Source organism: Podarcis vaucheri (assembly GCF_965113315.1).
Source record: "Podarcis vaucheri genome assembly, chromosome: 8".
Classification (NCBI taxonomy): Eukaryota; Metazoa; Chordata; class Lepidosauria; order Squamata; family Lacertidae; genus Podarcis; species Podarcis vaucheri.
In genome coordinates this window covers 2,743,343-2,771,127 of record NC_138766.1, presented here as the reverse complement: position 1 = coordinate 2,771,127, position 27,785 = coordinate 2,743,343, and the positions used below count along the sequence as shown (strand labels likewise).

The following is a 27,785-nucleotide window of genomic DNA, read 5'->3' as shown; positions in this document are numbered from 1 at the left end:
ACAGTTTCACAGACTCCCTCTAGGGGGAAAACTTCTATTTGTTCTTGCAACAAAGTTTCCCTTTAAGATACTTTGTCCATATATATTCCTTTGAAATGCGAAAAGGAACAGTGGAATCACTATGTTTCTCTTCTTTTAGCTATCTGTCAAAAACACTTGTCTTTGGTCAATGAACTTGAAATGTCAATCCTGACACCCCGCTCCAGGATCAGGACGGAGGAAAGATACTTTATTTTAAAGTCACTTTAAACAGTCCAAAAAGATCCCCCCCCTTCTCCTGCTGTCGAAGGGGGGTTCCACAATTTTAAACGGTGAAATCCAATCTTTTAAAAGCGATTTTCTGAGCTCTAGTTTAAATTGTCTTTGCTTTATTCTGTTTACAAATGAACGGAAGGCTGACTTCCTGTTTAGACCTTCCCGTTCCGTACCAAATTAGAGTAGGTTTTTAAAATCCAATTCTTTCCTGCTCACTAGTCCTTATTTGATGTCCAATTATTCAAAGTCTAAGTACTCACGGGTGCTTATTTTAAAGTCCAAATTGTCCCTGGAAAAAGGCAGCGCTCTCCGGCAACGGCTATGCGGCTTCGCTCCACAGAAATAGCAGTTGACTCACAGTACCGCGCCACTTCCCCCTCTTCACTTTGGAGTCTGTTAGTGGGTTCCTTAGCAGGTTGGGGGGGCGCTAAAGGTGCCCGCTGAGTCCCATGGTCACAGGCTTCATCCGCCTGTGATTTTTAAAAGGGTCCCTGCTTCGCCATAGCAGAGAAGACCCGTTTCCCGCGGAGCTAGTCCCTCCTGTTCAGAGGGAGTCCGCCATTGCCGGTGGCGCCATCCCAGAATTCCCAGAATCTTAGGTTTCTTGCCATTGCTATGGCTGGAGGTGACTTTGGTTTTGTTGGTACTGATAGAACCACTAGCAAAGCACCTATTGCCACAGTGGGCAAAAGCAGGACACGCTTTGTGGAAGCGTCCAATAATATCGTCAGTCCAGGAGCAACCTCCCCCGCCCCAAGAAGTCACCAACTTTGCCATCAGCCTGAATTGGTCCCTAGGCATAAAAGGGTCCTCAAAGGTCATCAGCTGAGACCTTTCCTGCTACTGCAGGAAATCTGTTACTGCGCATCCTGATTAAGGGACCACATGCTGTTCTCAAGGACAAAGTTCAGGTGAGGATCAAACATACTGCCTCTGTCAGATACTGATGATTCCAGTATCAGTGGTGTGGCAGAATTTGCCCATCTCTAGTGTCTGCCCTTTGACATTGTGCTCTTGGATTAAGAAAGTAAATTAGCTATTGACTCCTGTGGCACATACATCTCTCCTGCGCGCACTGCACAGTCAACGGGTGCCGTTCCTTTCTGTGGCAAAGGAGAACATGCTGCTGCGGGGGAGACCATGTCCCAAAGTGTGGTGATATACGGTAGGAACTTTGGGCAGAATCTGGTGCCTTCCTTTCCCCAGCCTCCTTCCATAATGCAATATATCATGCACTGGAAGCCTTCGTGCCTGCTCAGCCTCTCCTTGAAAATCTCACAGAAGATTCTGTAACCTTCCCAGGTAGCTGGATTGATTGCTGAACAGCTCTTATCATTGGGACATTTTTCCTAACATTGAAACTGGTAGAAAGCTATAGCTCTTCCTCATTTCCTGACATCTTTTACATATTTGAAACCTCTCAACTTTCAGTCTCCTTCTTTGCAGCTAAATATAACCAGGCTTCTGATTTCATTCTTAAAATTTTCAGTCTAGATTTTTTCCCCTTAATCATCTTCATTGCTCTCATCTGAACGGGGCATTTTTTCAATGTTTTTTCTGCTTCTTTCTGTTGTGGCACCCAGAACTTTACATTGTGTGCCAATTTGCCAGTACTTCATAGAATCGTATTGAAATTTCTCAGAATTCAGAGATGATGGTGCTTCCCAGTTAAAGTGGCATATTCCATTTTTGCCACAACATCAGCCTCCTGGTAATTCATTATTTATCCCAAACCCCTCTTGGCAAACTTAAAAGTTTTTCCAGTTATGTCCCATCTCATGCATTTGATTTTTGCTCCCTGTGAGTAATACTTTATATTTTCCCTTAATAGGTTTCATCTTAATACTGTCTGCCCAGCTGTCAAGTCTGAGATTGGTTTGAACTTGTATCTTAACCTCTAAAAAGTTGGCAGTTCCCCTGTTTTTTATATCATCCTTTCCTTTGATGAGTGTGCAGCCCATTCTTTCACATGCTGCTTCACCCACCACAAATCCCTGCAAAATAGCATTTGGTACCTAGTTCCAGTCCAATATTTTGGTAGCTTGTCAGTCAGCTGCATGTCATGTGTCCACCTAATCTTAGCTTCATGAAGTCTACCTTTTAAAAAAGATTTCTAGGAGAGTCACCAGTGCTCCTTGCCTGGAGTTTAAAAATCACATATCTCCTGCTGGATGGCAAAATATTAAATAAGCCTGAGGGGACAACAGCTGGGAAGATTGGAGAGAGGAAGAATAATCACCCTTTGCCCCCCAACCACTGATTTCAAGCTTCCCCTTCAGTTTGGGAACCTGAGATAATGTGTAGAATCATAGAATCATAGAATCATAGAGTTGGAAGAGACCACAAGGGCCATTGAGTCCAACCCCCTGCCAAGCAGGAAACACCATCAGAGCACTCCTGACATATGGTTGTCAAGCCTCTGCTTAAAGACCTCCAAAGGAGGAGACTCCACCACACTCCTTGGCAGCAAATTCCACTGTCAAACAGCTCTTACTGTCAGGAAGTTCTTCCTAATGTTTAGGTGCAATCTTCTTTCTTGTAGTTTGGATCCATTGCTCCGTGTCCGCTTCTCTGGAGCAGCAGAAAACAACCTTTCTCCCTCCTCTATATGACATCCTTTTATATATTTGAACATGGCTATCATATCACCCCTTAACCTCCTCTTCTCCAGGCTAAACATGCCCAGCTCCCTTAGCCGTTCCTCATAAGGCATTGTTTCCAGGCCTTTGACCATTTTGGTTGCCCTCCTCTGGACACGTTCCAGTTTGTCAGTGTCCTTCTTGAACTGTGGTGCCCAGAACTGGACACAGTACTCCAGGTGAGGTCTGACCAGAGCAGAATACAGTGGCACTATTACTTCCCTTGATCTAGATGCTATACTCCTATTGATGCAGCCCAGAATTGCATTGGTGTAGTTTCCATTTTGGAAGCTGTGGCAATACTGCCAGGTGCAATTCAGCCAGGTTATCCCTCAACCAAACCCTCCTTTGAAATCAGCCACAGCTGTAGTACTTTTTTGTGCTATTAAAAGCCAGAGACTGAGACAGGTGAAGTGAATGGGCTTAGTCTATCCTCACTGTTTTCCTTCAGTTTTTTATTGCTGTAGTGCAGCTTGCCACAGCACATGCAGGTGTTGGCTAGAGCTCCCTTGCTCTCTGATTCTTGTTTGCATGTGTGTAGAGGGAGGCAGGTGAATTTCTGGTGAAAATGGAAGCATGATGTGTCTGTGAAGCAAAATTCAGAATATAGTATAGCAGCTTGCAAACGGAGGGCCCTTCAAGACTGTCACTTTTTTGTGGGATGAATCCAAGCACATACTGGGAAATATAAGTTTGCACTCTCTCTAGCACCCTTTTGCTGCTCAGAACAGGCATTGAAAAGTGTGGAATGAACAAATGATTAATGGGAAGACGTATAACCGCCGTGTGAGCAGCGCAGGATGGCGGCTCATTGTCGTCTTAACTTCCCTGCAAACAAATCGGAACGAATGTTTGATATAATATGACCTCTGCAAAAGCTTTGTGCAAGTAAATAAGAATGAATGCTCAATAAATAGGTTGCCAAAAGGAGCCCAGAGAAGGGGACTTTCCTTCTCTAACAGTCCTTTGGGTTTCTTAGCTGAGCCCAGAGGAGGACAGAGCGCTTCCAGTCTGTCCTCTTGCCCACATGGAATTCCTTCTCACCTAGTGCTTAAGTACAAGGCGGAAATATGGCTGCTTTGAAATGCTTGCGGTGCCATTTCTTGCCACATTCTTCATTTCAGTGCCTTCCTGCCCCATTTTTAAACAATCTCCCAGGGACAGATCTTTCACTGCAGCAACATTGTAGCCATTATGCAGCATTTCCTAAGGCTCCACCAAACTTATGTTGTTACAACTTGTCCATTACTCCAGCTCATCCTTGACTCTGGGCCAGGAGACAACAACAGCAGACGCTCCTTTTTCTGGCAGCATCCCAAATATCCAAAGGCTTTTATCATTGTCTCCCTTAACTTTGATTTTTTTCTTAATTAAAAATGGCCTGGTAATTGCAACGGTTGAGAGTCTGCAAATGAAAGTAGTTCTAAGATTGAAGGAAGAGAGCAAAAAAGAACCAGTGTGCAGGTTAGGAGACTGAGCCAAGAAACCCAAGATTCACATCTTGCCTCTGTCATTAACTCACCAGGTGGTCTCAGTCTAGCTGCTCTTTTCGTCCAGCATTTACAATATGGAGAAATACTATTGGCCAACCTTGCTGATTTTTTGTACGGATTATTGAGATAAAGTTCATGAGATACTTAGAACATCTCTTATCTGCCATATGTGAATGTCCACACAACTGGGGTCTGCAACAAAAGGCTAATGCTGTGGACTGATCTTGTTCAGGTTTCCTCTCAGCCAGCCAGGCCCTTGTTCTCCTTGTCCGGTCAGCATTCTGTGTCCAGGAAGCAAGTTCAGTCCCTGCTGGACTCTTGGGTTGCATCTTTAGGGTCCTTTTCCTTTAAACACGTTGACTTCTGCAAATCTTGGTGTTTCCTTGAACAAGACAGTACCTCCCTCTTGTTTCTCAGAGGCCCAGTTTGGGGAAGTGTCATGTGGGAACTTTGATTATCTTTCATAATACGACACCCTGTACAAAAATTTGGCCCCCTCAAATGGATCTTCCCAATTTTGCACCCCCTCAGCTTGGCGCCCTATGGGGGGGGGGAACCACCTGTGCTACCCTAAGTCAGGCCCTGGGGGAGATTCCTATGAGAGGGAGGGATGTCGCTGTACAGACCACAGATACATTCAGAGAGGTTCGGGGGGGGGGGTTGATCTGATACATAAGGCTGCAATTCTATGCACACTTACATAGGAGTAACCTTACTCCTGCCATAGCTGTCAACTTGCAGATTTGAAAATAAGGGACCAGCAGCCTTGAAAATAAGGGGCCAGCAGACAAAATAAGGGACCTGCAGCCTAACCTGTTCCAGGCACTCCAGTCTTCCTGTCCTCCTGCAGACTGGTCAAACTCATGCTGGTAGCTTCGAGAACACTGTCCAACCAACTTTGTAACCAGAAGTTCAACTGAATATAATCTGAATCACATGCGCCACAAGACCTATGCAGCCTCAACTTAAAATGGCTCCCCGGCCTGGCTTTGCACTGCAAAGTTTGCAGCAGCATGTGCAACAAAATGGCGTCCAGCATTCAAAAACCTCCTCAGCTTGCATTAACTAGCCACACACAAGGCATGCTAGCTCCACCCCCCAGTCGTTCTTAGACTTCTTATTGGGTGAGCAACACAGCCAAGCAACACAGTTGGAGCCTCCCTCCTCCCTGGCCGGCAGGGAGGGAGGGAGAGGAGCTGCTTCCTTTGAAATTTAAGGGACATTTAAGGGACATCCATCAATAAGGGACCGCAGCGGGACATGGCGCTGGAATAAGGGACTGTCCCTTCAAATAAGGGACACTTGACAGCTATGACTCCTGCAAACCTAGCAGTTTGAAAGCACGTCATGTGCAAATAGATAAATAGGGACTGCTCCAGACGGAAGGTAAACGGCGTTTCCATGCGCTGCTCTGGTTCGCCAGAAGCGGCTTAGTCATGCTGGCCACATGACCCGGAAGCTGTCTGCGAACAAACGCCGGCTCCCTCGGCCTATAGAGCGAGATGAGTGCACAACCCCAGAGTCGGCCACGACTGGACCTAATGGTCAGGGGTCCCTTTACCTTTAACCTTACTGAGAGGAATGAGATTTGCCCCTAAGCAAACAGGTATACAGGGCTGTGATAAAAAATGGTTTCCTATCTACAGCGGTACCTCTAGTTACAAACTTAATTTGTTCCAGAGGTCTGTTCTTAACCTGAAACTGTTCTTAACTAGAGGCGTTCTTTTGCTAATGGGCCTCCTGCTGCCGCCACTGTGCCACTGGCACATGATTTCCGTTCTCATCCTGGGGCAAGTTCTCAACTCGAGGTAATTATTCCAGGTTAGCGGAGTTTGTAACCTGAAGCGCTTGTAACTCAAGGTAGCACTGCATCAGTCAATCAATCAGTTAATAACCTTTTTTTAAATAAAACTTGTTTCACATTTCATAAGAGTCATACACAAATCATGCTACACAAAAATAATCATCTCATAAAAAGGACACAGAATTGATTATAAATGTAGACTGGACTTTGGGTTCATTAAATATGCCTTGCAGGTCCCCATATTTGTTGTATACTCCGCCCAGTAGATTGTTGGAAAAGAATCAATTTGACTAAAATTAACTCTCTTGAATTTTATATATCTATTCTGCTTTTGTTGGGCTTCAGTTGGTTTTTTCAGTATTTATCCCTGCCCTGTTTAATTGCCTCCAGATTGCTGTTTTCCATGACTTTGGCAAGGCCACTTTGGGTCTATGCCACTGTCAGCTTTGCGCTACAGTCAGATTTGATACCAAATTATATTTTTTGTGTACACTTTTTAAATATCTCAGTAGTAAAATTACTGGTGGGAGAATTCAAATTAAATCAGAACAGTATTTTTTAAAAAACAAAACACCATCATTGTGTTCCTTAGTAGGCACATTTTTGTGTACCACGTGCCTCCGTTTCTTGCAGGTGAATTCCTGCACTCTGGGCGTCACTCAGCTCACACCATGAATGGCGCCTGGTCTCCCTGGTCTCCCTGGTCCCAGTGCAGCCGCGACTGCAGCAGAGGCATTCGAAACCGCAAGCGTATTTGCAACAACCCTGAGCCAAAGTACGGGGGGCTGCCGTGTCTGGGACCATCCCTGGAATACCAGGAATGCAACATTCTCCCTTGCCCAGGTAATTGGCCAAGGAAATGAACAAAAGGGTTTCTTTAAAAAAAAAAAAGTTTCTAAGGACAGTAGTAGAGATTTTATACACATAGTGTAATCCTATGCATGTCTACGCAGGAGTAAGCCTCATTGACTTCAGTGGGACTTACTCCAAGCTAAGAGTGTATAGGACTGCAAGAAGAAGAAGAAGAAGAAGAGTTTGGATTTGATATCCCGCCTTTCACTCCCCTTCAGGAGTCTCAAAGCGGCTAACATTCTCCTTTCCCTTCCTCCCCCACAACAAACACTCTGTGAGGTGAGTGGGGCTGAGAGACTTCACAGAAGTGTGACTGGCCCAAGGTCACCCAGCAGCTGCATGTGGAGGAGCGGAGACACGAACCCGGTTTCCCAGATTACGTGACTACCGCTCTTAACCACTACACCACACTGCAAGCTAACTGCTTAGCATTTTATTTCAATTGACTTTTAATTAGGAGATGTATCTTTGTTGTCTTTGCTGTCTTTTAATCACTGTGTAAATATTAATTTTTACAGTTGGATTGCTGACTTGTTTTACTGTTCCTTTTGCTTTATTATTTAAATTGTGATGGTTTTGGTGGTGGTGGTTTTTTTGGGGTGTTTTTTTTAAGTGAAATGTAGAAAGAATGCACAAAAGTTACTTTTGAAAAGGCTTCAAATTTCCTTGATTTTTCTGTCAGATGCCACTAGGCCCATCATCCTCCACTTTGGAAAATGTACCACTGGGATGGGCTTTTGTCCCTCTGTCCTATATCAATAAAAATATTGTGATCTCTTTCTAGAGGGGCTATTTTAAAACATTGAATTTTTGGAATCTAGAAAAATGCCTGAAACTCTTTGCTTGGAGACTCTTGCCATTACTTATGGGGGTTTTGGCTATGAAATACAAATGAAAATGATTCAGTGGGTCAGTGTATCTGGCTGTGAAATGGAAGGCTGGTGATTTGAGCCCACCCAGGGGTGGCTGTGGAGAGGATCCCTTCATTGCAGGGGGCTGAACTAGATGACCCTTGATTCTAATTGGCTGTTGGCCATGATGAGTTTGTACGACATGGGTAGGCAAACTAAGGCCCAGGGGCCGGATGTGGCCTTCTCAATCCGGCCCGCAGACAGTCTGGGAATCAGCGTGTTTTTACATGAGTAGAATGTGTCCTTTTATTTAAAATGCATCTCTGGATTATTTGTGGGGCATAGGAATTTGTTTGTTATTATTTTTTCAAAATACAGTCTGCCCCCCCCCCCGTGTCTGAGGGACAGTGGACCAGCCCCCTGCTGAAAAAGTTTGCTGACCCCTGGTGGACTACCTCCAGTGTCTGAGGTGGCATGTCACAGAATACCAGTTGCTGGAAATTACCAGGGGAAGAGTGCTGAAGCCCTCATGCTTATGGGGTTCCCAAAGGCCCCTGGTCTGCCAAACTCTTCTTGTGTTCTTAATTCAACTATTTATCTCCATATTGAGAAGAAAGAAACAATGTAGTTTTGTCATTTCCCAGTTGATGGAGGTTGGTCCTGCTGGTCATCGTGGTCTAAGTGCTCCACTACTTGTGGAAGTGGCCATTATATGAGGACTCGCTCGTGCAGCAACCCGGCACCAGCGTACGGAGGTGATATCTGCCTAGGACTCCACACCGAAGAAGCACTCTGCAATACACAGCAATGCCCAGGTACAGGAAAGCCCAGCTCATTCAGTCTCTTGCTTTTCTGCAGAACAAAATAGCTCCCTGCCCCCATTTTATCTCCACAACCCGGTGAAAATGGTGCTCCGTGGTGGTGCCAAGTCTCCGCACCAGGCTGTAAAACAATCTCTGCCTTGATACCGGCAATGTCCTAGACCGACCCCACACATCACTAAGAGCTGCCACCACAAAGAGCATCCTCAGGTTCAGTGCCCCCCTATAGAGATGGGCTCATTTACATTGCATTGTCATGTTGTCACATCATGCGTTGAGCCTCTGCTAGTGATGCAAAGAAGTGGCCATGAAACTTTGTGTGCCGATGTCAGGTCGTAGGGTCTGTGGTCGCATTCTTTCTGGATGAGAACTTGACACAGAGGTACCTTTTGTGACAGCAGCCCTCCTGTACTGAATGTGAGATGTGGTGCCAGCCCTGGTTTCGCTGTAGGTCAGCTATGCAGCCACAGGATTTGTAAGAGATGCCGCCTGCCTTGCTTAGTCAAAGAAAGAATCAAAAGAATATGCACATTTGGGCCTCAGACTCTGTGACCTCCTGCATAGCATTGCTTGTTGCTGGATGTGAGCATTGTACAAATTGTCAGTACACTGTACTCTTTGATGACTTGTTATTAGTTGAAGGAGGGAATAGCTGGATTTATCCCCCGCCCCCAGCCCTCCAAGCTGGTGATTGGCTTTGACTCAGTCCTGGTCCATCTGAGGAAACCCCACATGCAGTCTCAAGGTCTAGATGTGCATTTCTTGAACATTCACAGCATCCTTTGTGCATGGTAACCACCTCAAGTTAGGCAATCCTTTTTGTGTGTGCATGGATTTTCCTTGCAGAATCAGGATAATAATAATAATAATAATAATAATAATAATAATAATAATAATAATAATAATAATTTATTTATACCCCGCTCATCTGGCTGGGCCTCCCCAGCCACTCTGGGCGGCTTCCAAAAGAATATTAAAATACTGTGATACATCAAACATTAAAAGCTTCCCTAAACAGGGCTGCCTTCAGATGTCTTCTAAAATCAGATGTCTTCTAAGACAACTTTGCGATAAAAATGGATTATTTCATAGGAAAAGTATACAAAACACTTAAAAACAATTTGCTTCATGTGCCTCTTTATTTTTTGGCTGTCACAGATAGCTGGTCGGACTGGTCAGAGTGGTCTGGCTGCGATTCATCCGGCATCCAGTTCCGCACCCGCCAGTGCAATGTTTTATTTCCTGTGGGTAACCAGTGTTCTGGAAATACCACTGAGAGTCACCCATGTATTTCCAATTCCAATTTCATACCAGGTAAGGGTATTGCTTATCTCTTTCTCCTGTCTTCTAATCTGGAATCCAACAAGTGTGTAATTTTTACAAATCATTTTACAAAATCGTAAGCTGCCTACAGTGTGTGGGGCTCTGCCAACACTTTGTGGGAAGGGGAGGTGTGTAGAGCTTCACAATGAAGTCTCACAAACGGGGGTCCTGCTAGCATTTACTGGAAATAACTGGGGCCACAGGAGATGTGGCACCAGCAGCTATGTTTGCAGAATGAAGCATGTTTTCTTTTTCCACAGCAAATTAGCAAAGTGTGTGATTGATAGTGAAGAGCATTCTTGCTGAGTTAAGAATTATTCATACCAGACTGATATTTATATTGTTCACACTTGAACAGAAATGTTAAAGAATTACATTGGGCTGTTTTTTTCTTTATGACTTCTGCATAATTGAATTATTTGCTGTTGCAGACATAACAGTAGCAAGGACCAGCAGCATCAAAGAACAGCGATGTGGCGGTAAGTCTTCCTCCCCCCTCCCCAGGTTTCTTTCCATCCCTGATTATTTTTCTGCATTCTTTCCCTGATTCTTTCTGTGCTGTTTTCTGCTACCCTGGACGTGATGCTTTCCTCCATTCTCCTTGCTTTTTAAATGTAAAGCAACAAACCTGCATGGAAGAAAGTCCAATCAGGCAGGAGCCTGGAAGGTGCTCAGTTCAGCCTCCCCAAGCTGCATTTCCACCTGGGGTGGGAAGATGACCCAGATGAAGAAGAAGCCCTTTGGGAAGGGCAATTGTAAGCAGAAGAGGACACTGAGTGGGTTACGTAACCTTTCTCCATCCATTCTTCTTCTGCCCAGATTCACAACCTGCTCAGGCTGCTTTGGGGTTTTTTTAAAAAAGTGAGGGGGGGAAAGAATCGTAGAATGATACAGAATTTGAGCCTTGAATGTGCAGACATTAAGTCTGCAACTCAGTAAAACTGGCAGTTGTCATTGTTTTGTTTTTTACCTTCTTGCTTTAGGATCATTTTATATTGCATGCCGTGGCGGAGCGACATGCTCTGGCCCCGGGAGCGGAGAACAGGCGGGGGCGTGGTTGGCACAGGTTCCCGGGGGTGTGGTGCACCACCCGCGGGGGTGTGGCACGCGTCCCAGGGACAGCTGTGATGGCACCCGGGGCAGACCCCCCCGCGCCCCCCCCTTCGTCCACCAGTGATTGCTTGGAAATGCAGGGCACAATTTTTTTCCCATTTTTTGAATTAAGTTTTCAATTATTCAGTTCAAAATAAACATTTTACATACTGTTAAATATCCAACAACTTCTCTCCTTCTCCTTCCATGGTTCATTCTGTTTATCTTTCGTTCCTGCATATTTTACTCTAGCCATTTTAATCAGTTCTCCACTTTTACAAAACTCAAAATTACTTACACTGTTGATTTTATCTTAATGCTGCCAGCGTTTTCAGCTGTGTACAGTTATTTTCCATATACTCAATAAATATTTTCCACTCTTCTTTAAATATATGTTCTTCTTGCTCTCTTATTCTATATGTTAAACCTACAAGTTATGCATATTCTAACATCTTAAGTTGCCAGTCCTCTTTCCTTGGAAACTCCCTCACTTTCCATTTTTGAGCAACCAAACCCAAGCTGCTGTACATAATTATGCTGTACATAAATATTTTTTCCTGACACCTAGGAACTTCTGTCTGAATTATTTCCATCAAAAAGGACTACGGTCTTTTTGAAAAAGTTGTTTTGAACATTTTTTTCAACTTGTTATAAATAATTTCCCAATATTCTTTTACCTTTTTACATGTCTACCACACATGAAAAAAAGTTTCCTCCATTTCTTTACATTTCCAACACATATCTGATTCGACTTTAAGCATTTTAGCCAACTTACTTGAAGTTAAATACCATCTATGAATCATTTTCATAAAGTTCTCTTTCAGTTAATAACATGCAGTAAATTTCGAATCGTTTTTCCAGAGTTTCTCCCAGACATTTAAGTCTATATTGTGTCCTACATCTATTTTTTAAAAAAAGATATTTTATTAAAGTTTTACAAATTATATCAAACAAAACAATACACAAACACAAACAAAAAAAAGAACAAGTATAATTTCAGAACCTTATTTTCTTAAAACTTACTTCCCCAACCTCCTCATACCTCCCCTTTCTGCATTCCCATTTTAAATATTTAGTTCAGCAAATCCTCACCCTTAATTTTATCTAATTGTCAACCTTTCTTTTCTTCTAACTTAATCTTTAAAGCTGTACTCCATTTGATTTTTAAAGCCGCCTCATTCTAACACACATTGATTTTGCAATATTTCTTAAGATAGTTCTTAAATTTCTTCCAATCTTCTTCCCCCGTCTCTCTTCCCTGGTCTCGGATTCTGCCAGTGTCCTACATCTATTGCCCAATGTGTCATTGAAGCTTTGACTAGCTCGTATTTTGTTTCCCATTCTAATAAAAAGTTATAGTTTTTAGATAATGGCTTGCCCTTATTCTGTAATAATTGTTTTTCAAATTGTGAACTTTGGTCCAGGAATCCATTTTTTGAATCTATCTTAAACGTATCAAGTAACTGGTGGTACTGTAATCAACCTGTAACATGGCTCCTTAATTCCTCCATAGGTTTCAGTCTGGGTTCCCTACCTGTAAAATCCAGCAGTTCCCTATTTGTCGCCCATTGTCTTTCCATATTAATTTTATTAATTGTAATTGCTTCAATAGGGATAACCACAAAGGTATTTTTCTTTCCAACAAAATTTTGTTTTTCTCCCAAACTCTATATAAATTCTTCCTAATGATGTGGTTTGTAAAACTCTTGTAAATTTTAGCTTTCCCATACCAAAGACATGCATGCCAGCCAAATTTTATATCATGGCCTTCCAAAATCCAAAATGCCTGCATTTTACAATATGATCCATTGCTTTATGTCAGGAGTGCTCTGATGGTGTTTCCTGCTTGGCAGGGGGTTGGACTCGATGGCCCTTGTGGTCTCTTCCAACTCTATGATTCTATGATTCTATGATTCTATGATTCTTTAGCCAACACAAACAGGCTGCCTCATAATACAGTTGTAGGTCTGGCAAGGCAAAGTCTCCTCTTTCTTTACATCTATCAAGATTTTGTTTGATTCATGGCTTTTTTCCCCTGCCAGAAAAAGCCATCTTCCATTCTTTGAGGCAACTTATTTACAATCGGAATAGATTGGAATAAAAACAACATATTAGGTAGTACATTCATTTTAATGGCTGAAATTCTGCCTAACAGTGAAAACTTTATTCATCCTTTCCCAAATCTCCAATTCTTTCTTAATCTCTTCCCACAGTTTAATATAAATAAGTTGAGATTTCTCACCAACAGCCAAATCCTGAAATATTTTACTTTTTAACCTCTTTAGGCCAGAGATCTTTTCTAAGGCCTTTTTTGGCTGCTCATCCATGTTTTTAACCAACATTTTGGTTTTATCTGTATTTATTTTGAAACCCGCCACTTCTCCAAACCTTTTAATTTTTTCTAATGCTTTGGGAATACTTACCATATGCTGTTCCAATGTTAATACCACATCATCAGCAAATGGCCTTAATTTATAGGCTCTGAGTCCCACCTCTATTCCTTTGAGTTCCTTGTTTCTCCTTATATTCTGCTGCAATATTTCTAATGTCAAAATGAACAATGGAGATAAGGGACAGCCTTGTCTAGTACCTTTTATTATTTGGCATTTGTCTGAGATAATATTATTTACTAGTACATTTGCAGATTGATCAGTATAAATTGCTTTGATTGGAAATGCAGGGTACAAATTTAAATCAGGAACACATAAATAAAACAATTTAAATAAATAAGTGGCAATCTATGCAGGAGTCCTAAAACAATGCCTGCTGAAATCTCCTCACTCCTTCCTCCCTGTGACTAACAGAAGCAGACAGTGGCGTAGCGTGGGTTCTCAGCACCCGGGGCAAGGCAAGTAATTTGCGCCCCCTAACCCGTGGATTTTAGCACTCGAGTCTCTTCCGCGCCCCCCCCAGATGTTGCGCCAGGTGCGGCAGCCCCCCTGCACCCCCCACGCTATGCCACTGCTCCCACCACAAGTCTTCAGGACAGCCATCCGAAGGCTGGCGGCGGGAGGAGGTCTCTCCCGCCTTGGAGAGGTTCCCGCTTCCTCGAGGGGGGCCGGCCAAACGCGCCCCCCCCCAATGTTGCGCCCGGTGCGGCCGGCACCCCTGGCACCCCCCACGCTACGCCACTGGAAGCAGAATACATTTTGAGAAATAGTAAAAATAAGAGTAACTAGGCACAGCTGCTTACCTTGCATATGTTATACTTAAAGCAGGATTTTTTAAAAAAGTTCAGGGAGCACAGAGCCTTACAGGAGAAAGGTCCTTCAGTGGCCTGTTGCAACAACTTGACTGTGATTTGTTTAAAGCAAAGAAGGGAGGAATGGCAAAAGAAGACTCTCCAAGGCAGGACTAGTCCAGAGATCATCTTCAGTTCGCCTCCAGAGTCCCGAAAGGACGGGTCTTCCCACTCATAAGTTGCCATCATCCTTATCATCAGAGAAACCATCAATACCCATTTTGAGTACTTAACCCAGGGATTTGTGCATCTCAGATGAGACTAGGAAAGTTCTTAAATGAGAGTCTGAAAATAGGCATGTAATTGCTGACTTGAGCTCCGGAAACAGTATTTACAGTGTCTCAGAATTGGTGCCTGTTTATTGCCAGTGAAGGAAATGGGGTATTTCAACCATATAAGGAGAGTGTTTGTTTTCAATCCATGTACAGATCCATACACCACTATTTTCTAAATTATGGGTTGAAACAAGGAAGCCAGAAAAGAACTTTCTTCTCCATAAGGGTCCTTGATACCTCAAAGAGTACTCAGTTTCCTTTCAAGAGGAAGTTGGGTCAGATTTGTACTATAAATCGTATGCATTCAGTGTTAAAATTTAAAGTGTGCACCATATCTACAAAAGCCAATGAACGCTGGATTTATGTTATCAGGAGCAGTTATGCAAAGTGAAAAGAGTCAATTATGGAAAACAGTGACATTGAGTTTTCTTAGCTTGAAGCTTCTGCTTCTCTTAGTCAGGGGGAGGGCAAAGAGCTCTGTGGGCCAAATCTTACTGAGAAACTACACTGACTTCCAAGGTTCTGGCAAACATTATTTTCACACTTTAAAGAATACATTTGGTGGCTGCAGATGAATACCAGACACCACAACACGAGAGGGAGGGTGTGGCTTCCTGGAGTTTTGCTCAAGGGTCACCTTGGCATGGGGCCATTCACTTGGCAACTGCACTCTTGGAAAGGGTTGGCTGCAGCCCCTACCGTCTCCACTGCTGCCTTTTGGCGCTGAAAGGTAAGGACAGGAAGGCCTCTTATTGCCTTGTGCTGGCTGGAGGTTTCACTGGAGGAACGCAGGCTTCACAGCATGTATAAATAAGAATCAGGGGTAAAGGTAAAGGGACCCCTGACCATTAGGTCCAGTTGTGACTGACTCTGGGGTTGCGGGGTTCATCTCGCTTTATTGGCCGAGGGAGCTGGCATACACCTTCCAGGTCATGTGGCCAGCAGGACTAAATGGTTCTGGCGAATCAGAGCAGCGCATGGAAACGCCGTTTACCTTCCCGCCAGAGCGGTCCCTATTTATCTACTTGCACTTTGATGTGCTTTCAAACTGCTAGGTTGGCAGGAGCAGGGACCGAGCAACGGGAGCTCACCCTGTCGTGGGGATTCAAAACGCCGACCTTCTGATCGGCAAGTCCTAGGCTCCGTGGTTTAATCCACAGTGTTAGAAACATGTTTTTTAAAAAAAATACAGTGAAAACTGAGATTCGTGTGAAGCAGAATCCTGAAATCAGAATTTTAAGGCTGTTGTTCTTGCATGACATTAACCACCACCACCCCGGACTGGTGTTTTATTGTGGGTGTAATTGGCGACATGGTCTTAACCCAAAAAGGCTGCAGCAGTGGTGGATTCATTCCGCTGCAGTTTGTCCTGTTTTCTCAGCGCTGCCTTGCTGCTGCCTGGGGGCACTGCAGCAGTGAAGCAAACCAGAATAAGAGTTGTTTGACAGTGGAACAGACCTCCACAAGAGGCGGTGGACTCTCTTTCCTTGGAGGTTTTTAATCAGAGCTTGGATGGATGTCTTGTAATCTGTCATGGACAACCTAGTTGAGATTCCTGCACTGCAGCAGGTTGGACTAGATCATTATCATCATCATCTGTATGCTGCCTTTCCATAGTTAAAACAACGCTCAAGGCGGCTTACAACATGACAAGATTTACATAATTACCAACATAACAAAAGTCATAAACAATAAAACACATCAAAAGGTACTAGATCCAACTCTACAGTTCTAGGATTCCTCAGAAGCCCCAGGTGTTCTCTGCAGAATGTTCCTCTGAGCCTTTTAGTGAGGCTGGAGCATTGTTCTTGGGACCTTAGTGCTTTATCCCCATGGAAATCTTCCGCTGCTCTGCCACCACAGCAAAGGCAGAAGTGGACTAGCAGTACTGAGATGGGAACTTTGTAGCAAGTTCCCTAAAAGTATCTTTGCTCCTTCTGTTTAATGGGACTTAGGGCTCGTCCGCACTTTGCTTGTCCCGTGCGGCTTTCCATTTGTGCCACCACTTTCCCCTGGGAAAACCTGCTCTTTACCGCTGAATCAGAGCAAACGTCGATCTGTGGGAAACTCGATTGATATTTGCTCCAATTCAGTGGTAAAGAGCAGGTTTTCCCAGGGGAAAGCGATGGGATAAGCGGAAGTGTGGATGAACCCTCTCTATAAGGTGTGCTTAGAACTGTAGCCTTTGGTCCGTGAAGGCATCGTCTCTGATGTGGCTGAAAGTACCGTATTTTTCCATGTATAAGACGCCCCCATGTATAAGACACTCCCTACTTTTGGGGACCCCAAATTTAGAAAATGGACATATGCACTATCCATGTATAAGACACCCCCATATTTTTAACCTTATTTTAAAGTAAAAAAAAACCTAGTCTTATACACAGAAAAGTACGGTAGCTCCTGCTTCTCCCAGCAGCGGTGCAACCGGCTCCTTAACTGGCCATTCCCTGAAATGGTCTTCTCTGGCCCCATCTCCTTTAATTGCTTTTCCCTTAGCTACCACCATTTCCCCATTCTTCTGTTTTAATTTGTGGACTTATTCCAAAGCGATTAATTATGTTCAAGTGCTATTGCATGAATATTTTAATAATTAAAAAGAAAATGAAGCAAACCTACATTGTAGCAGTGTTTATCATCATCAATTGAATGAAAGAAAGGAACACCCCCACCTCTGACAATGGCAATCATGGGAAAGGTGGGTTCTCAGGGCCTGGTTAAAACACCCCAAAATGTGACTGTCAATGCCCCTCTAAGCAGACAGAAGAGCAACATGAAGACAGCCTTTGCCAACCAGGTACCTTCCAGATGTTTTGGGACTATTAAGAGTCTACAACATCTAGAAAGCACCAGGGACGGAAAGGCTATCTCCACTTGCAGAGATTGCTCTGCTGTTCCGTTTGTCTATAAAAAAAGAAAAAAGTTGGATTAATGTCTGTCCCCAAAGAGACAAAGCAGCATGGGGGAAACACAAGAGAACAACAGTTTGATGGCAATATCATTTAGCTATACTGTAAAAAGTGAGTGAATAAAGAGGTTCCAGCGGAAGCAGCAGTAGATTTAAGTTTAATACTGGCTTGTTCTTTCCCCCAGTATTCTTGGGAACTGTTTTCCCTAGAATCATAGAATCACAGAATCATAGAGTTGGAAGAGACCACAAGGGCCATCGAGTCCAACCCCCTGCCAAGCAGGAAACACCATCAGAGCACTTGTCAAGCCTCTGCTTAAAGACCTCCAAAGTAGGAGACTCCACCACACTCCTTGGCAGCAAATTCCACTGTCAAACAGCTCTTACTGTCAGGAAGTTCTTCCTAATGTTTAGGTGGAATCTTCTTTCTTGTAGTTTGGATCCATTGCTCCGTGTCCGCTTCTCTGGAGCAGCAGAAAACAACCTTTCTCCCTCCTCTATGTGACATCCTTTTATCTATTTGAACATGGCTATCATATCACCCCTTAACCTCCTCTTCTCCAGGCTAAACATGCCCAGCTCCCTTAGCCGTTCCTCATAAGGCATCGTTTCCAGGCCTTTGACCATTTTGGTTGCCCTCCTCTGGACACGTTCCAGTTTGTCAGTGTCCTTCTTGAATTGTGGTGCCCAGAACTGGACACAGTACTCCAGGTGAGGTCTGACCAGAGCAGAATACAGTGGCACTATTACTTCCCTTGATCTAGATGCTATACTCCTATTGATGCAGCCCAGAATTGCATTGGCTTTTTTAGCTGCCGCGTCACACTGTTGGCTCATGTCAAGTTTGTGGTCAACCAAGACTCCTAGATCCTTTTCACATGTACTGCTCTCAAGCCAGGTGTCACCCATCTTGTATTTGTGCCTCTCATTTTTTTTGCCCAAGTGCAATACTTTACATTTCTCCCTGTTAAAATTCATCTTGTTTGTTTTGGGTCAGTTCTCTAATCTGTCAAGGTCATTTTGAAGTGTGATCCTGTCCTCTGGGGTGTTAGCCACCCCTCCCAGTTTGGTGTCATCTGCAAATTTGATCAGGATGCCCTTGAGTCCATCATCCAAGTCGTTGATAAAGATGTTGAATAAGACCGGGCCCAAGACAGAACCCTGTGGCACCCCACTAGTCACTCTTCTCCAGGATGAAGAGGAACCATTGATGAGCACCCTTTGGGTTCGGTCAGTCAGCCAGTTACAAATCCACTGAGTGGTAGCATAGTCAAGACCACATTTTACCAGCTTCTTTACAAGAATATCATGGGGCACCTTGTCAAATGCCTTGCTGAAATCAAGGTAGGCTACATCCACTGCGTTCCCTTCATCTACCAGGCTTGTAATTCTGTCAAAAAACGAGATCAGGTTAGTCTGACATGACTTATTTTTCAGAAATCCATGCTGACTATTGGTGATCACAGCATTCCTTTCTAGGTGCTCACAGACTGTTTGCTTAATGATCTGCTCCAGAATCTTCCCTGCTATTGATGTCAGACTGACTGGGCGGTAATTATTTGGGTCCTCTCTTTTCCCCTTTTTGAAAATAGGGACAACATTTGCCCTCCTCCAGTCTGCCGGGACTTCGCCTGTTCTCCAGGAATTCTCAAAGATGACTGCCAGTGGTTCTGAGATCACATCTGCCAGTTCTTTTAATACTCTTGGATGCAGTTCATCTGGCCCTGGAGACTTGAATACATCTAAACTAGCCAAGTATTCTTGTACTATCTCCTTAGTTATTCTGGGCTGTGTTTCCTTTGCTGAATCATTTGCTCCAAATTCTTCAGGTCGGGCATTGTTTTCTTTATCGGAGAAGACTGAGGCAAAGAAGGCATTTCCCTGTAGCTTTTTACTCCTTTTGCACTAGTTCTCTACTTTTAAAAATGCTAGTAAAATAGGTAAGCTATTTCCTCCACCACTTCAAAAAAAAATATCTTTGATATTTCACTCCTCCCCTTCGCGGAAGACACTGCAGTCAAGCTGAGGCTCCCACAGGAGGAAATACTTCCTCCTTCCCCCTCCTGTGCTCCCTCCCATGTTGTTCTGGAGGCTCTCCAGCAGAGTTTTTCAGGGGGAAGACAAAGCGGGCAAGAAGACACAACAGGGCCCTTCTCTATGTCCTCCCTCCCGGAGAGGTTTGGAGGGTGGCAACATGAGAATGGGCCTTTTCTGTGGTGGCTCCCAACTGTGAAATGCTCTCCCCCAGAGAGGCTTGCATATCTTTAGGTGAACACAGTTCTCTTTCCCCAGGCCTTTGGCCGTTAGATAATGTATGGCCTGTTAAATATGGGGGGAGGGGGGGCTGTTCTTATGATTATGTTCTTAATGTTGTACACCACCCTGGGATCTTTGGATAAATTGAAGTATATAAATGATAAGAATAGTAACACTCTTCTAGTTCTCCAATGAGAGCATCTTATGACCACAGGAACTCCTAATCCCACCCCACAGCCTTTCCCAATCATGAGGACAAGAAACATATTTGTTCTTTTGTTGTTGTTTTTTTAAAAAAGAATGCTAGATTCTCAGAAAGTTGCATGAAGAATGAAGAGAGAGAACTGCCCAGCCATGCCTACTAAAAAAGAAAGACCTGTGTGTAGTTTTACTCTGTCTATTTCCCCTGCTGTGCCTGTTTTGCATGGTGCATACAAAGTGCTGACATAGCGATGCATAAGCAGGTTGTCTAGAAATCAATCAAATGTAAGCAAAACCTGCCAACTCTGCTTTGCCTCTTCCACCCTGTAGAGTTTAATATGTTCCATATGACTGCTGTGGGGCTGAGCAGCTGCATTCTCGGGTGCCTTCTGACTCTTTTGGTTTACACTTACTGCCAACGGTACCAGCAGCAGTCGCACGATGCAACCGTCATCCACCCAGTATCACCGGCTCCTCTGAATACCAACATCACTAATCACATCAACAAGCTGGACAAGTACGACTCTGTAGAAGCCATCAAGGTAAGGAATGGATAGGGCTGGTGCTCTTTAAAGGTGTTAGATGTGCAGATACTCTGGACAATTACTGTGGTCCCCAAAGGGACTGCTGCTGTTATGTTTCAGATTTATGGAACCAGTATTCTAATGGGTCAAAACTTTTACTGAGGGGGGGGGGGAGAGGCAAAAATACAAAACAAAAAGCCACACACATTATTTTACTCACACGGGGACTACAGGAAAAGATTTCCACGTGAAGACTTCCTTCTTGTCATTCTTGTGTGAATAAGAGTGACCATGGCAGTGTCTGCTGCAAAGGTGTTACGCATTTACAAAGTCATACCTTTCGGGTTTTCTCCTCCTCTTGTGTTCTTCCCGGTCTTCTTGTCCTGAACATCTTCTTGCTACTTCAGTTCTCTTTTTTAACCTCCTTCCTTATCCATTTAAATCTATATTTCTTCCAATAGCTTCCTCTTGCTATCTCTCCAATTTCAACCTCTGGTGTTGCTTTTGCCATCTCTACCCCTCCTCCTCCTAGAGAATGTTATAAGTGTGCATATCTTTTAGTGATCAGTTGCCCTGCTTTGCATTTTATTATTTCAGTTTGAATGACGTGTTTTCTAAACTCTTCCTCCCCCTCCCTTTTCTTATTCCCAGGCATTTAACAAAAATAACCTGATACTAGAAGAGCAAAACAAGTACTTTAATCCACATCTCACTGCAAAGGCATATTCCAATGCCTATTTTACAGATCTGAACCACTATGATGAGTATTAAGAGGGAAAATCTGTATAACTCACATTCGTCCCCAAGGCCTGGGTCCTCAGACATCATGTTGCTGCCATCGTCCACAAAACATTAACTTGTGTGGGTAAAAGGTTTCACTTTCTAAAATGTTGCATTTCAGTACAATATTTGTACTGTAGAATTAGATCATGGGGTCCTTTTGCACTGGCCAATCTGTTCTGGTCAACATGCTGCCATCCTCCTAATTGCTAGAGACCGCCTAGGAGAAAACTTTTATACAACTGGGAGGCCTCCTCCCTGCCACAAATAAGATTATTGAAAGGAATGATCCTGATTTGTATGGAAGCAAGTCCTTCTCACCTTCAAGGGTCATTGGCACCTTCTTGGCTGGATACTTGGGACTCATGAACTTGTTTTGGACCTTGTGGAAACTGGGAATAGTTTATGGCAGGACTACAAGCTACCTCTGGCACAAGGGAAGCTGGTAAAAGAGGTGCTAGAGAAATGGAGCCATTGAGTGATAGAACCGATCAGAAATGTGCATGCTTTGTCTGTTTCAATCTGCTGGGATGTATCTGTGAAACAAGACATGTCAAACTATTTTCACATGTTACTAAGGATCTACTTCTGCCTGATGGGTGGCCCCTGCAATGTATCTGCATGGACTCCACCTGGATTGTTCATTAGGACATTCACAAAGCCACCAGAGCAGAAAGATGGCCCGGGACTGGCTTGCAGATCCATCACACCCTTTGCCTGCCTCCCTTAGGAAGAGATGGAAAGCACAAATGCTTCTATTTTTAATGGCTCTTTTTTATTATTCATGAAGTTAAAAACAGCATAAAGTGTATTAAGCAAAGCATTATTGCAATAGTTTTGATGCACCAAGTGAGATTTCTCATCATGCCTGGTTATGTAAATAGTGGAAGTGCTTGATGACAAACTAGAGGAAATAAATTGGGGCTCCAAATTTTGTACCAGTTTCACTGCCCTCTTGCTGTTGCTTGCTTTTATCAGTAATGATAGGTTTGCCTTTTTTCAAAGAAAAACTACTATTCTGTTGCAAGGAATGTCAGAGTTATTACATTAAATGCTTCAGCCAGCTGGTTTCACAGCATGTATAGCTCAGGTGTATATGTTCTATTTGCTAAAGTAAATACCAAATATGATGTAACATTTCATGGTAGTGAAAAAGGAGAGCGCAAGCCAGGGCTCTACGCTCTTTGGATGTGCGCTTGATTCTTTAGCTCTGCACACACAAGACCGCTTTTGCCCTCCCTCCAAGCACACAAATTTGAAGCTCAGTGTCTCACCTTGAGCTAGCAACCCCATGCTTGTCTTGAGCAACGGAGAGCATTGGCTCAATGGAAATGGTCTCTTATTTTGAAGCAAGAGATCATTGGCTACTGACACTCACAAGGCGGCAGTCAGGCCTTAAGAGGAAATGCAAGAGCTACAGTGTGGAAACACAAAGCATAGTGGATATTTTTTTCTGTGCCTCTGTAGAAGACACTGTGTTTCTTTCCTCAGATTCCTTCCTGTTTTTCATACCTGGTCCTGAAAACACATTTCTTCCCTAAGAGCCAAACCGTTTGAGGGAATAAACACACAGAGGCAGCTGCACAAATGGTTTCTTAATCGGCACTGCTTGAGATGAGCTTACAGTTGCAGTACACCTTTTTTGTTAAACGTAACACAATTTCCCTTGATGGTTTTCTTAAAACAAGTTGGGAATTGGCTCCCCTCCCGCAGCTGTCCTTTTCTGCCTCTGGGGTTCCCCACCCCTCTGCAGCTGCAAAGGATTCCTCTGTATTGGGGAGCAAAGAGCATCTAAAATCTCAGGTGAGATTACTGGGGGACATGATGGGTGGCTGTAGGACTGCAGCCATGCAAAAATGCCTTGGCGAGTCAAGTAGTTCAATAGGATGCACATTGCCATTTTGTTGTCAAAGAATAGCAAATTGCCCCTTGTATTGCATAAAAAGCCTGAAAGCTCAAGGCCAGTTTTTATAGGGTTCCTTCTTACTGCCCACCACCACCCAACCCTTTTGCAACAGGGAACCACTTCTACCCCTTAATTTACAGTATTTAACCTTATATTCATTTATGGGCATTCCCCATCTTGCAGTATTGATTCCCGAGAGATTTTTCTTCTTCACACAAAACGCAGGTACCATGACTATAGTTCTGGCCTAGTTTCTCTTTTCATCATATCCCGACTTTGCTGATTCCCTCCATCTGAGGGAATTAGTGATCTGAGGCCACTAACATTTTCCATTCTTTTAGCAAGACTGGTTGAGTTTTTCAGGCTCTATTCCTATCTTATCTATTTTACATTCCTGTCCAGGGTTAATGGGAATTTTTGAACTTTTAACCATGGTTTACTTTAAGTGAACAGGAAATGTCATACCTGTTATGGGCCAGAGTTAGCTGTGCTGTCAGCCGTGGATTTCAGTGTATTTAAACTCCTCGCTCTTGCTTGGATTGTGCTAGTGCTTCCTGTGGTGATGCAACTGTGTCAATAGAGCAGTGGGATTTGGAAGCCCATTTCTGCAGTGGCAAAAGGGCTTGCCTGCCTCTTTCTGCTCACCTAACCTCCCCAGATCCATGAATTGACAGAACTTTCCTTCAGCCAACAGAATTCTTCCATTGTCTAACCTGGGGCATGCTTTTCTTGCTGGATACTGTCCACAAGTCTTTGGGCATAGAACTGGCCTTAAAAAGAAACAGACATGCCTCAAATTTGTTGGATGAAAAAACAAGGCAGAAGCTCTTTCCTACCTGAAAATGCAGTGCTTGCTCTGCTTGCCTCACCTTCCTCTGCTCATCACTTCTCCCCGCCCTTGTTTCCTGTTCCTTCCATCTCATGCTGCTTCTTTACTGCATCCTCCCTTCTCTCCATCAAGGAATACTCATGTTTTACACCCATGCTTAGGGTTGTTTTGTGTTTAGAAGTCAGCTCTCAACCCACCCACTGCCTGCAGAAGCCACAAAGCGTGTTCCTCTTGCCACCCTCTGGGGAAAGGCTCCTTCCCAAGAGCCCCTTCTCATAAGACTGGCACAGGGCAGTGTGAAAGGGTGGACACACAACAGCGCATTTGATTGTGTTGCCATTAGGAAGCCTTTCGGTATCAATGCACCATCGAGTTTTGTACAGCCCAGTGTGCTCTTCCCCATTGGCACATAGCTGCTAGGTGTGCAGATAAGCATTTAATTCCTGTTGTTTCTATTGGAATGTTTTCTACAATAAAACCAGCGTGGGGGCAAGGTGAGTCTCTCCCACAACCTCTTGCCTAGGACATTTGAAGCCAGCTGAGCAGTGCCTTCAAGTATGTGAACAGCTCGATTGTCACGAAAAGGACAACTGTCTCCTTCCTGGAGCAGGTGTCTGTGTGTATATATAAAACTACCAATTAAAAATCCCCCCTAGAACATTTGTCTTGGCCTTGTGCACACAGCATGCACAGTGACAGCAATGCCCAGGATGGTGCAAGGATGGAGGCTGCTTTGCCTGGAACTAAGAGAGAGCCTAGCAGACCTTGATTTGGGCTTGATTGTTTAGAGCTGGCTGGCCGGGGAGCCTGTGGTTGCTTTGGAAGTGACACTGCCTTTGTGGACTGCTGTGCCTCCATCACAGTCAATTTGTACATTTGTAAATAAACAGATTATTAACAAAGTTATCCCAAGTCTTTAAGTCCTCTTTCTCTCAAGTCACATTTCTCTAACACAGGGAGAAGGAACACTACACTACATTCCAGTGTTATGGAACACTCTCCTTGGGAAGGTACCTGGTGAAAACATGTGGGTGGCATGTGTCAACTTCCACATTTTAAACTTGGGGTGGGGGTGGGGAGTTCACTGCTTCATTTTTTCAAATTATTCTTTGAATGGTGATAGCTCCACTGAGTGCTACCCTGGTAAGTAGCAAAGGTGGAAGATGAAAACCTACGGAAATAAACTACAGAAGGAACATGTGGCAGCTGAAAACAAACTGATCACCCAGTGAAAGCCCAAAACCCCACAACAGCACTTCCATTTTTAAAATTCTATGAGTTCTTAACAGATGCAGTAATCAGCATCTATAAAAACTAGAGGTCATCAGAAATCCATCAGCTTTAGCATTAAGAGATCCATAAACCACCTAAACTGAGTGTCAGCAACATTTTAAGAGCAATGCTAAAAGGGAAATGAAACTACAGAATTCTTTGCAGGGGTGACTGAGCTGTTCCCTTAATATCTTCAGAAGTTACTCACATTTGAAATAATTATAGGAAGTATCACGGTAGATCCAAGGGACTTGCCAGTTTTTGCACTGCTCCTTTGCTTTTAACATCAAAATGTTCTGCCACAAAGAACGTTCTGTGTGGATTTCAAGCAGCTGTTAAAAGAGGAATCTGCTTTGTTTGTTTGCTTCCTGGTCTAAGGACAACCTTGGAACCCAGCCAAATGGTTCAAAGAAGATGAGAAAAACTCAGAACCGTTTTAGTTTTAAAATATATATTGAAAATAAAATCAGTTTGCACTTTCTCACAAACACTGGGCAAGTTTCAATCCAATTTCAACACATTTAAGTCCCAACAATTTAAAATAATTATCATCCATATGCTCTAATTTCATCAAAACAATTGGAATTATACTGTTTGCATTTAAAACCATAGCCATGCATTGTATCCAACATTACATGAGTCATGTTCCTATCTTCGCTGCCCCAAAGTTCTTTCAAAGCCATCTAAATTGGTGGCTATTGCTGCTTTTTGTGGCAGCGATTGCCAGAGTTTAACTATGCACTATGTGAAGAAATACTTTCTTTGATTATCCTAAACCTTCCAGTGTTCAACCATTAGCAATGTCCCCAAATTCTAGTGTCACTGTGGAATGCTTCACTGCCTCTTTGTTCTACGCACATGGAACAATTTGGTTCTGCTGAGCAAGTGGAACCACCAGCACTGGACATGACCCCAGGGATGCAACTTCAGAGGTGAAAATTAGTGTACTGGAATAATTATTTGCGCCCAAAAGCAAGTCCATTGTTGAACTTGCAGCTTTACTCCAGGATCCTGACAGCCCATCCAGGTGCTATAGTGAAAATAATTTGTGAAAATAATTTTGTAATGAAATCTAAATTTAGGACAGATGTCCATTTAGCGCTTGAAACTCAATTCACAACCTGTCAAAGACATTGAAGCAAAGGCTGATTGAAGGTTGCAAGAAAAAAAATATTTGACTTCTGAAACAAGTGTTAAACAGCTCGTGCATTATTACAAAAATTATAAATATGTGACTTAACTAAATGTAAAATTTACTTTTCTTCTCCTTTGCCCAGTAATAGTAATCAATTACTAACCTTGGCTCTGGAATTCCCGGGCATTTGGCCATAACTCATTACAGCTAATAAACTGGACTGTGGACCACCTCGTCTAGTCAATGATCTTGCTGAGGATTCCACCATCTGAACGTCAGGCCAAAAAGCAGTCCATTAACCAATGTTTCCCACTGTCTCAGATCGAATTGTGCAGAGGTATTGGATGATGCTCCTGGGTAATAGGAAGACTGGGCAGGATTCACCTAGCAAGTCCTTTTGCTTGCACAATGGAGCTTCCTCCATTCTCCCTCTGCCCCAAGACAACTGGCTTTGTGGAGGGCGACTGGAAGAACCTCCACCTAGCATGCGGGGGGGGGGGGAGGAGGGATTAGTCTGCCTGGCAAGCTGCAACGCTTGAGTTCACAGGACATTCCTCATAAAACAATGTATAACTGTAAACCCTTTAACTGTAAACTGGTCTGTTGCAGCAATCAATCCGTATCCGCTCATCAGATAATTCATTAATTACAAAGCAAGAAACATGATTTAAATTAGTGGTTTAAGTATCTTTTCTCATAGTGATCTAAAACCAGTCTATCTTGTTTCTAACTTCTATGTAGTCATGTGAAGGCTGCAGTCCTATTCTCTTTTCTGTAAGGATATTTCATGATCGTCCTATTAATCATTTGAAATCGATACAAAGTATCAACACTTTAAAAGGCTAATAAATAAACTATAAATAGTTTTCCTTATTTAAAAGACTGGGTTCCTGTACAATTTCCACCTCCATCCTAAGGTGCAAAAGTTGGGTGGATGATCTCTGATGAGGCAGTCAATAAGAAAACCCTATTGCCCAAGCAGAAGTGGAGGCTGCACACACTACCTTATTCTTGAACGCATCTCCAGATCAGCAGAAGAGAAAGACCAGCATATGTAGGATTGCTTTAAATATTTACTTCATCTGGTGCTCCAAGGCAGAAAATAAACGCCATCTGACAACTTTTGCTGAGAAAATACCTACAAATTAAAAGGCACTGACAGATGGCATATTTGAAGAGTTCATTTCCTTGTGCAAAATGTCTCTGAAATGAGTGATTCCAACTGCGCAGGCTAGTAGGATAATATCAATTAGGTATCAGACAAGAGGACTTGTGTCACCACCAACCAGCATATGTATAAAAAGGTTATCCATGGCTGAAAGAGATTGAAA

General features: G+C 43.4%; 1 protein-coding gene and 1 long non-coding RNA gene across 4 annotated transcripts in view; one reads left to right on the top strand and one right to left on the bottom strand.

Moving 5' to 3' along the window:
• SEMA5A (semaphorin 5A) overlaps positions 1-22,259 on the top strand; it is a 133,584-nt gene extending 111,325 nt beyond the window's left edge. For 2 of the 3 annotated variants that reach the window (XM_082234244.1, XM_082234245.1), the window contains exons 17-22: positions 6,825-7,034; positions 8,539-8,709; positions 9,874-10,029; positions 10,470-10,517; positions 20,339-20,550; positions 21,184-22,259. In XM_082234244.1, the coding sequence (XP_082090370.1) occupies positions 6,825-7,034; positions 8,539-8,709; positions 9,874-10,029; positions 10,470-10,517; positions 20,339-20,550; positions 21,184-21,303 (917 nt within the window). In that variant the 3' untranslated portion in view covers positions 21,304-22,259. Of the gene's footprint in view, positions 1-6,824; positions 7,035-8,538; positions 8,710-9,873; positions 10,030-10,469; positions 10,518-11,021; positions 11,231-20,338; positions 20,551-21,183 lie in introns of those variants that run through there. The other variant, XM_082234246.1, reaches the window with a different exon arrangement.
• LOC309538845 lies at positions 21,209-27,761 on the bottom strand. Its single transcript, XR_014222383.1, has 2 exons — positions 24,684-27,761; positions 21,209-24,648 (listed from the first exon to the last, which is right to left on the bottom strand). It is a non-coding gene; the product is annotated as an uncharacterized lncRNA (long non-coding RNA).
• Between the last annotated feature and the right edge of the window lie 24 nt (positions 27,762-27,785).